The sequence below is a fragment of the Ailuropoda melanoleuca genome, chromosome 16, assembly GCF_002007445.2.
Source record: "Ailuropoda melanoleuca isolate Jingjing chromosome 16, ASM200744v2, whole genome shotgun sequence".
NCBI classification, from domain to species: Eukaryota; Metazoa; Chordata; class Mammalia; order Carnivora; family Ursidae; genus Ailuropoda; species Ailuropoda melanoleuca.
Window position 1 is genome coordinate 86,656,130 of NC_048233.1, and position 11,080 is coordinate 86,667,209.

General features: G+C 51.5%; 1 protein-coding gene across 1 annotated transcript; it reads left to right on the forward strand.

Moving 5' to 3' along the window:
- Nucleotides 1–560: 560 nt before the first annotated feature.
- LOC117796619 (galanin peptides-like) lies at nt 561–2,529 on the forward strand (the record flags this gene model as incomplete). The annotated part of the gene is made up of 3 exons (XM_034644846.1): nt 561–777; nt 1,112–1,189; nt 2,442–2,529. Coding segments are annotated over 3 exons (366 nt in total), but the record flags the coding sequence as incomplete, so codon positions are not given.
- Nucleotides 2,530–11,080: the final 8,551 nt, after the last annotated feature.

Here is an 11,080-nt window from a genome sequence, read left to right on the forward strand (position 1 = left end):
AAACACCCCAAATCGGGTGCTTTGCTCCCTGCCCGGCCAGTGGGTTAGGGCTCCATGCTTTCGTGCCGAGTTTCTCAAGGGACCGCTCCGCTAGCCGTCACGATTCCCTCCTTTCACACCGGCCGACGCAGGCACGAGCACACGCAGGCGCACACGCACTCAGCCCCCCTGCTTGCCTCCCTTCCTCTCCCCCTCTCTCCGGCTGGCTTAGTCTGTCTCTGGCTGGCGGGCTGGCTCCAGTCCACTTGCCACACAGCTGCCAGAATGGTCTTGAAATGTAAGTCTCATTCGTCTGAACTTCAGTTCTTCAGCCCGTTTTCAGGGCCATAGGACCCCAGCCCCTGTGGTCTCCCCGAGAGGCACCCAGGTCAGATGCCAGCACCCCTGGGACCTCCTCAACACTCCCCTTGCTGCACTGGGCCGCACTCCCCGGGGCCTGGCCAGCTCCACCAGGCGCCGTGCTCCCTCTCGCTCCCCTCCTGACTGGGCGGGCTCCTTCCTCTGGCAGAGTCCCAGCACCCGTGGGGGACCATGCCTCTGGCCCTGGCACACTACTGTGACTTGATTGTTACAGTCCAGGTGTGTGTGCCCTTCGATCATCAGCACCTACTGTGTCCTTTGGAGGTGGGGAGGGTGTCATTATAGTAACGAGGAGGTCAGGTGCTTTCCTCTCATTTCATTTGCAAACAGATGCCATTGACAACCACAGATCATTTCACGAGAAGTCTGGCCTCACCGGCAAACGGGAACTCCCACCTGAAGATGAAGTAAGGCCAGGTGAGCGTGCCTGGATCACTTCACTGCCGCTCGCGTCCCAGGGCACCCATGGCGGTGGGGTATCCAGCTCCTACCCCCTGACCTGAGCCCGGCCCGGCCACATCTGCCAGAAGTACAAGCCCCAGACCCAGCGGCAGTGCCCAGGGTGGCCACAGAGCCAGAGTCACTAGGCTCAAGGCCTCAGAAGAGTTTGGCCTTGACTGCTATGCTAAGCAAGGCCCTGGGGAGGAGCCATGGCCAGTCCAGTGGCTTCCAGATGCCAGCCCTCCACAGGTGGGGCTGGGAAATCCATAGCACTGTGCGGCAGAAGGTAGACACCAGTTCTGTTTTCTAGGGGGCTTTGCCAGGCCGCTGTCCGAGAACGCTGCTATGCGCACGATAATCGAGTTTCTGACTTTCTTGCATCTCAAAGGTATGTGAAATATTACTGACTTTAAATGCCACCTCTTAGAATCCTGCCCACATAAAAAGCTTGTCAAAAAAGAATTCAGTAGAATTCTCCCGGGAAGTAACCTGCCATCCACTCCCGTGCCTTAAGTCACCGCTGTTGGGTGGGAGAGCTGCCGAGGGGCCGGGATTGCTGCTGGCCCCAACAGTGGCTGTGGAAAGGGTCGTCAGAGCCGCAGGGGAACCAGGGAGAGAGAGGGCCTCCCGTCCCACACCCTCCACTGGAGCTGTACTTCCTGGCAGGGTAACAAGTGCTGGACATTCCAGGGCCGCAGTTCGTCGTAGGCCGTCTTACTCCATGTCTCGTAAGCGTGGTCCACTGACCTGTATTTCAGATTCCGACTTTTGCTTATGCAGCCTCCCCGCAGAGCAGGCTGCATGCCCATCTCAGCAGTCTCCACCCTAGATCTAGTATCTTCCGTGGATACCACAAATGGCGAGGCCTCCCTGTGGGCCTGTTTCTACCCAGGACCTCTGCACGGCGCTTGTCATCCGGGCAACAGAGAGCGGTCAGGACAGAGGCCGGCTGCAGTGCCCAGGGAGCCAAGCACAGGGAGACCGGGACAGGGGACCCCAGGGGAGGGGGTGCTTGGATTCTCTAGGAGAGACCTCTGTTTGTCAAGTTTTGCACTTAACTATTTTGTTGTGCGTTTGATGGAGTCGAGACTAATTCTTGGGTTCTGTTTTGATCCATGCTCTTTGCTGGCTGGACCCATTGTCTTGGTCGAGGGAGTTCAGGAGGGTGTGGGAGGGAGGGGGTCAACGCCTGCAGCTTCTTCCCTGGAGCCGTCCATGGGGATGGAGACTGTGGAGGACGACGTAGAAATCTCAAAACCCATAAGCAAGTTCACTGTGTTGGAGCCTGGCCGAGCCTGCAGGGAGCTCTCTGCCGGGAAAATCCGCAGGCGACTTTTCCTGCAAAAGGGCGGATCCATTCTCCCAGGGACTTCTTGTTTTTTAGTTTGCTCTGTTTTGAATTTTGTAACATGGAACTTCTTTCACTCGGAGATACCAACGTTTATTACTCAAACAGGAATTATACTTCTGACAGCTTCAAACTCATAGTAAGCGGGAGACTTGAATCATCAGGAGGTGGGACATGGCAAGTGATGCCCTCGATTTCGGGGCTGATCCTGGGAGACCCCCGAGAGGACGAGGGCTGTCACTGTCCCTGCTGCTGACGTTAGGGATCTACTAAACGCGCTCCTCCGTTGCAGAGGCTGGGGCCCTGGAGTACCTGCCCGACCTGCCGGCCGCGGTCTCCGCAGAGGACGGGGAGCAGCCCTGACGACGCTCCCGGGCGCGTTCCTCTGTGCCGTGTCGCCTAAGGTCAAACTTGACCCCGACGGAAAACCTTGTGCCAACGTATGTAGAGTGACCAGTCCTGTCCCCTCTGCTCTGATGCTGTGTCGTTAGGGTTTTGTGGTTAAGACTTTCCCCCCTTTGGTAATTCTTCTGAGCGGCAAAATAAAAAAGAGCAATGGCTTTCAGTTGTCCTTTCCTTCCGTGTCTGTCACCACCGCCCCCAGTGCATGTTACCAGCTAAAGCTGGGTCATAATCACGTGCAGCAGACGACAGTTTTAAATCCACATCCTACCCCGCACAGCGGGTCTGAGACGCCGTCTGCGGCCGGTAACTCAGTCGTCAGTGAGTCAAACGCAACCACGATGGGAGATTGTTACCGAATCAAGCAAAACCGGGTTGGACAGAAGCCCTGCCCGCAGGGGGCTGATACCTTAGAAAGATGGAAGCAGAAACCCTAACACAGCCCTCAGCACAGTAGCGAGGGGGCTACGTGGTGCCTGTGAGGGTGAGAAGCGAGGAGGAAAGACCTAACCGGAGGGCAGGCCCAGGGCCAGCTGGGGGTTGACAGAAGGCAGTGGTAAAACCCGCGTGGCCGGGCCGAGAGCTAAGTGTCCCCGCATCTTGTGACCTTGGAGGTCAGGAGAGCTGTGCTAAGTGGGTGCTGTCTGTGGGGAGGGCACCACAGACTCGGCAGAGCAGAACCAAAGAGATCACACCCAAAGATCCAGAGAGAAAACAGGCCGAGAGGCCAAGCCCTTCTGTTGCATCGAACGGAATTCGGGNGGCCAAGCCCGTCTGTTGCATCGAACGGAATTCGGGGCTTTATGCCTTTGCCAGGGCAGATGTGAGGTGCAGGAGGGGCGCCTTCCCGGGGCTGGCCCACCAGCAGTGGCTCTGACCCCTGGCCCACATCAGCACCCCGGGGGTCCCCGGTGGCCCACAGACCATAGCATGCCAAGTCTGGAGGCCCACTGTGTCCTTAACGTTGCCCCAGGTGACTGCCATGTGCCGCCGAACATGAGAATTACCACCAAAGACATGCTTCCAGGCCACTGATCCCAGCCCCGATGGCAGGGACCGGAGCCCTGGCGCCCCTCTCCCCACTCCGTGAAGCCAGCCATTCCCCGGCTGTGAAGCTGGGCTCCAAGGCTCCAGCCGCGCCCATGTGGTTCCACAGCTCCATCGCCCTGCTCAGACCCAGGTTACCCTCTCCCAGCTCAGGGCCACGCCGGACTCGCCGGCCCTCAGCAGCCTCCGTTTCCCTCCCTCACATCGAATTCTCTAATGTCCGAACACGGCTCCGCGGGCCGCTGTCCAGCGCGTGGTTCGGGAGAGCTGGGGGCGCCCGCACCTGCCCTCCCGACAAGGGCCCGCCGCTGCTGCGGCTCAGGGCCCGCACCTCGGCTCCTTCCCGGGGAACGGACGGACCTGACGCACTGAGAGAGGTCGTCGCACCCTGGGCTGCCCAACATCGTGCTGGATGAAGGGCCAGTCCTCGGGGGCCTCGGGGCAGGACACTCTAGTTCCCAGGGAGAAGGCCGTCGGAACTGGCTACAGCCGGGCTGCCTCAATCAGCGGCCGCCAGTGGCAGCATTTTCAAGGGAAAAAGTTCGCCAGCCGTGAGGGGAAGTGAAGAGTTCACAGGCAGTCCTGACAGCCACCCAGATGACCAGCTGAGTGTTAGAGGAACAAGAATGTCGAGGTTATTTCCCTCCTCGAAGAGGCAGCTGTCTCCATGCCAGGAACGCGCCGTCACGAAAGCCGACCAAACCTTCCTTCTACAGTCTAGGGCCGGGGCCGGGGAGCCCCTCGCCGTGTCTGCCCCGAGCCTGAGGAGGAGAGAGCCTTGCTCTGGAGGCGCTTGGAGGAGGAGGACGGGGAGAGGTGTGGGGGCCAAGGAAGCCCTAGTGCAGGCCAGAGCCTCCGACACAAGGGATCGAAGCTGGTCACTCTGACGTGCAGCCCATGAACTTTGGTTTTTAACACACTGCAAAACAAGAGGTTCTGTGTTCCGTTTTACAGCCTGGATTTTACCCTATTTTACCCATGCTACAAACTGAGATGGCTCTAGAAAGCAGAAAGCCTGACCACCTCTGATCCAACTTTTATTTATTTATTTATTTATTTATTTATTTATTTATTTATCTTTAAAGGTTTTATTTATTTATTCGACAGAGAAAGAGACAGCCAGCGAGGGAGGGAACACAAGCAGGGGGAGTGGGAGAGGAAGAAGCAGGCTCCCAGCAGAGGAGCCTGATGTGGGGCTCGATCCCAGAGCTCCGGGATCACGCCCTGAGCCGAAGGCAGATGCTTAACAACGGCGACCCAGGCGCCCCTGATCCAACTTTTAAAGAAAAGGTTGCTGCTTTCTGCTTTCAGGAAGACAGACGAGATATAATTCTCCCTGGTCCTCTTGCTAAGTACAGCCCTGGACGTATTGTATAAAGCAAGCATAAGACTGAATCGTCAAGAAGAGGGCAGACCTCAGGCCCCAAGGATGATACAGTGGTGAGTTCTGGGTTTCCTTTTTGTCTTCTCGACAGAGTAGAGAGGCTGACTCACTCCAGCTTGGTATAAGGGTTAATGCAATTCTTACCAAGGAAGAGGGGGGGAAGACAAGCTAAGCTAAAACAAGAGAAATATCTGCAAACCACATGTCCCATCAAGGGATATCCCACCAAGGATATGTTTCTCTGAAGCATATAAAGGACTCTCAAAACTCAGCAGTAAAGAAAACAAATAATCTGATTTAAAAAATGGGCAAAGGGGCGCCTGGGTGGCACAGCGGTTAAGCGTCTGCCTTCGGCTCAGGGCGTGATCCCGGCGTTACGGGATCGAGCCCCCCACATCAGGCTCTTCCGCTATGAGCCTGCTTCTTCCTCTCCACTCCCCCTGCTTGTGTTCCCTCTCTCGCTGGCTGTCTCTATCTCTGTCGAATAAATAAATAAATAAAAATCTTTAAAAAATAAAAAAAATTAAAAATGGGCAAAATACAAGAACAAACATTTCACTGAAGATGATGAATAGATGGAAAATAAGCACATGAAACTATGTTCAACATTGTTAGTCATTAGGGGGATAAAAATTAAAACCACAATGAGATTCCACTAAACACCTATCGGAACAGCTAAAATAAAGTGATACCACCAAATGCTAGTGAGAATGCCGAGAAGGGGGATCACGCATCCACGGCTGGTGTGAATGTGAAATGGTACAGCCGCTCTGGAAAACAGTTTGGCAGTTCCTCTGAAAATGAAACATGTAGCTACAATTCAACCCAGCAATTGTACTCCTGGGCATTTAACCCAGATGAATGAAAGCTCACCTTCACACAACAGCCTGCACGCAGATGTTCACAGAAGGTTTATTTATAATAGCAAAAAACTAGAAACAGCCCCGATGTCCTTCAATGGATGGTTAAACTGCCACCACCCACACCACACACCTACCACTCAGCAAGTCAAAGTGACAGACTGCTGACACGCACCAACCCAGATGGATCGCCAGAGAATTCTTCCGAGTGAACAAAATCCTAGGAAGTTATATACTGTATGATCCCATTTATACAGAATTCTGAAATGACAGAGGTGTAGAAATGGAGACTAGGTCAGTGGCTCCCAAGGGTTAGAAAGGGGTGGGGAAAGATTGGACGATGAGTGTGGCTCTAAAGGGTGACTTAGAGATGGGGTTCCTGGAAGTGATGGAAGTGTTCCGCATCTTGACCGTATGGATGCGGCATCCTGGTTACGGTAGTGTACTAAAGTTTTGCAAGATGTTACCGTTAGGGAAAACTGGATAAAGGGTATACAGCACGTCTCTGTCGTTTATTACAAATGCCTGTGAATCTACAATGATCTCAAAACAAAAAGTTTAGTTTTTTAAGCTATTAAAATATATTTTAGGGCCCCGATATGTTCACAAGTGAACTCTACCAAATATTTAAGGAAAAAATTATTCCAATTCTTTATAATCTCTTCCAAAAGATAGAAGCAGAGGGAATATATCCTACCTCATTCTATGAGGCTAGCATTACCCTAATAACAAAACCAGAGACATTACAAGAAAACTACAGACCAATATCTCTCATAAATACAGATGTGAAATCCTCAACAAAATATTAGCAAATCAAACCCAATAACATATAAAAAGAATTACACACCACAAGCAAATGGAATTTAACCAGGTAGCAAGTTTGGTTCAACATTCAAAAGTCAATTAATGCAATCATAACATCAACAGACTAAAGAGGAAAAATCACGTGATCATATCAGTATACAGAAAAGGCATTTGGCAAAATCTATCACCTATTTATGATAATTTTCAGCAACTGGGAATAGAGGAAATCTTCCTCAGCTTGACATAGAACATCTACCAAAAAACCCTATAGCTAACATCATACTTAATAAGAAACCAAAACTTTCCTGCTAAGATCAGGAACAAAGCAAGGATGGCAAGGGGACATCCTTGGGAACATTGTGGTTGAAGCCCTAACTAATGCAAGAAGACAAGGAAATAAAAGGCATACAGATTGGGAAGGAAGAAAAACTGTTTGCAGATGGCATGACTATGTAGGAAACCAGAAAATCAACAACAACAAAAACTAAAAAGCCATCATAGCAAGGTTGCAGGATACAAGGTTAATATACAAAAGTTAATTGCTTTTGTAAGTGCCTGGGTGGCTCAGTCAGTTGGGTGGACGAATCTTGGTTCCTGCTCAGGTCATGATCTCAAGGTTGTGAAATTGAGCCCCGGCCCCACATTCCACACTCAGTGGGGAGTCCACTTGAGATTCTCTCTCTCCCTCTCCCTTGGCCCCTCCCCCCTGCGCTCTCTCTCTCTCTCAAATAATAAATAAATCTTCAAAAATAACCAAAAGTTAATTGCTTTCCTGTACAACACCAACAAACAAGTGAAGTTTGAAATTAAATATGATACCATTTATGTTAGCACCTCCAAAAATGAAATACGTAGGTATAAAATCTAAAAAAATATGTGCAAGATCTATATAGGGAAAACTACAAACCCTGATGACAGAAATCAAAGAAGAGCTAAATAATTGGAGAAATACTCCATGTTCATGGATAGGAAGACTCAGTATTTTCAAGATGTCCAAACTTGATCTACAGAATCAATGCAATCCCAATTAAAATCTCTGAAAGTTATTTTGTGGGCATCCAAAACAGATTCCAAAGTTTATATGGAGACTCAAAAGACCTAGAACATCCAACACAATATTGACGAAAAAGAACAAAGTTGAAGGACTGACAACTAGCCGACTTTAAGACTTACCACAAAGCTATAATCAGGACACTGTGGTATTGGCAAAAGAATAGACAAATAGATCAATGGAATGGAATGGAATAGAAAGCCCAGAAATAAACCTACATAAATACTGTTAGCTGATCTTTGACAAATGAGCAAAGGCAACACAATGGAGCAAAAATAGTTTTTTCAAGAAATGCTGCTGGCACAGCTGGACATCCACATTCAAAAAAAATGGAATCCAGACCCTACACACTTCACAAAAATTAACTCAAAGTAGATCATCTACACAAATATAAAATGCAACACTATAAAGCTCCGATAACATAGAAATCTAATGACTCGAGCATGGCAGTGACTTTTCAGATACACCACCAAAATCATGATCCATGAAAGAGTAATCGATGAGCTGGACTGCATTAAAATTTAAGACTTCTGTTCTGCAACAGCCACTATCGAGAGAATGAGAAGACAAGCCACTGACTGGGAGAAAATATTTGCAAAATACATATCTGATAAAGGACTGTTATCAAAATATACAAAGAACTCTTAAAACTCAGCCATAGGAAAATGAACATGCCAGTGTTGGGCAAGAGACCTGGACAAGACACCTCACTAGAAAGATATGCAGAAGGCAAGTAAGCGCATGAAAAGCTGAGCCACATCGTACGTCATCAGGGAATCACAACTGAAAACGAGATGCCGCCTCACACTTGTGGGACGGGCCAAACTCCAGAACGCTGACAGCGTGACGCTGCCGTCCCACTTCGCCTCTGCCCACCTGTGCCCAGGGTCCTCTGTCTGGAGACAGAGGGAGACAAAGGAGAGCGCCCTTGCCCTTCTTTTCCCCAAACTGATTCCCCCGGCACCCTCTGCATCTTAGAAGAAACTTCCATCTTCCGCTCCCTAAACCAGTACTCTAGCCAAGCCCAAGCAACATTTGTCTATTGTTGCTGAAAGCTGCATCCCACTGGAATTTGACCAACCTCGGTAGAACTTCAGGTAATTAGTGTAGCGTTTTGTAAAAGGATGAAGGGCTTCAGAGCCAAGAGGAGGACCACAGACAGGTTCCCGCTGCTGTTTTCCAGGCAACAGAAGGTTCTCTCTTCAGGATGTGTCACAGGTTCCCGTGTTTTCTGTTTGTTGACAAGCTCATGGTTAACTGAGAGGAGAGAAAATTTTCGGCATGTGTAACAGAAACGTGGTCTCTGCACTGGCACGTGACAGAGGTCCTAAAACCCTTGTAATTTCTTGGGTGGTCAGAGTGTCTTTTATTCTAATGAGGCGGCTCTGGGTGGGCTCCTGGCTGGGGGTTGGTTACCAGAAAGACCCAGCCACGTGCTCGGGGGAAGGGAGAGGGGCTGGAGATTGAGCTGATATTTGATCGTGCCTGTGACAGGAAGCCTCCGTACAAATCCCTAAAACGCAGTGTTCGGAGTCTAGGTTGGTGACCTGCCATGAGGGTGGCACCCCCAGCTTCCCAGGGACAGAGTACGCCCCTGAACTTTGCCCCATGTGCTTCTTCATCCGGCTGCTCCTATTATCCTCTAATAGCCTTTATGATACATCGGTAGTAGTAAGTAAAGTGCTTCCCTGAGTTCCGTGAGCGGTTATAGCGACTTCTCAGACCCAAAGCGGGGTCCTGGGAACCTCCAGCTGCAGCCGAGTCAGACAGAAGTGTGGGTTCACCTGGGGACCCAGTACTTGCAACAGGTGCCTGAGGTTGGGGGCAGTCTGGGGGGACTGAGCCCTTCCCCCGGGGAACCCGACACTCGCTCCAGGCAGTGTCAGAATGAATGAAGTAATAACAGGACACCCAGTGGGTGTCCAGAGAAACGGAGACTTGACTGGTGGAGGGGAAATGCCGCGTGTGTCGTGTCAAAGTGTTCCGAGGGGAGAAACAGCTTTCCTTCTGCATGTCATTTGTTATGACTCTTTCTCAGATTCTTGAATAGGCAAGGTTTAAGCTAAGCTGCATTTGGGGAAAAATAAAACCCAAAATCCCCCTGGAAACCCAACAGATAGTCTCGCCCTAATCACAGATGTAGACAGAGCATAGAGAGAGACAGAGGGTTCACTTAGCGCAGTGACACCCAGAAGTGGGGACATGCTCTGTTTATTTTTATACAGTTTTAAAATGGCATTGGCTCTTTCCAGCAACAAAAGAGCTCCTTTTTTATCTTTCTGGTCACCCTATGCAGCTCTCACCGCTGGGCATTACACCAGCTTGCCACACAGCTCTATCTGCTCTCACTTCTCACACTGAAGTTTCCAAAAGCTGTATGGGGTTACTAAATTTTCCCTGGCGAGAAACTCTCCGGGGGTCGTGCCCTTTCCCTAATTTTCAGGCTTCGGCTCAGTATCCCCGGCCGCAGCCGGAGTCTCCTGGCCCAGCACCGTTGGTCCCTCACCCCACACGAACCTGGGCTCCGGGCAGCTCCTGGGTCACGTGGGTGCCTGACCCCCGGGCGGCTGCTCTCCTTCCTCCCTGGCCAGGACATTCTCCGGGCTCTGCAGGTGGGCCACACCTGGCTTCAGGGCCTTTCAAGGCAGCTCTTTGCCTCCGAATAGTTCTGGAGAGCAGCGCTCCCTTTGCCTCCCTCCACACCTGTGCCCTGCGGCTCCCGAGTCCCTACAGCGTGCCTGCTGTGCGCCGAGGTGGGAGTGTAAAACACACTGGGTTCCAAGATTTGGTGCGTACAAAAGAATGTGAAATATTTCAATCATTTTCATTTTGATTATGGGTCAAAATGACAGTAGATAAAAGATTATTAAATAAATTTCACCTATTCGTTTACACTCTTTAAAATGTGTGGCTCCCAGAAGATTTTAAGTTACTTGTATTGCCATTGGCAGCACTTCAGGGGAGACGCAGAGGGAAGGCCGCCCCCCAGGAAGGGGTCGCAAGGCCCTGTTTCAGGCCCCCCCCCGGCCCCCAGGGTGCCGTGGACGGGGCTCCTCGGGCAGATGCACGTGGGACCGGAAGCGCCCCGGGCAACGGGGCACCCAACCTGGGCACAGCCCCGCCACCACCCGGTGCTGGGCTCTGCGTCCGGCTTGCCGCCACCGGTCTCCATCCGAAGGAGCCAAAGGGGGCCTCCGTGGTTCCCCGACTGAACTTGCTGCTCCAAGCCCGGCCCCACTAACGCCCGCGGCTGCTGGGCTCCGCGCCGACAGCGCTGGCCGGGAAGCGAGCCTCCTAAACGGGCCCTAAGGGGCCGACGCTGCTCTAAACACAGACACGCGGCCACTCCGTGCTCGGTCACTAAGTTAATGAGGACAACGGAG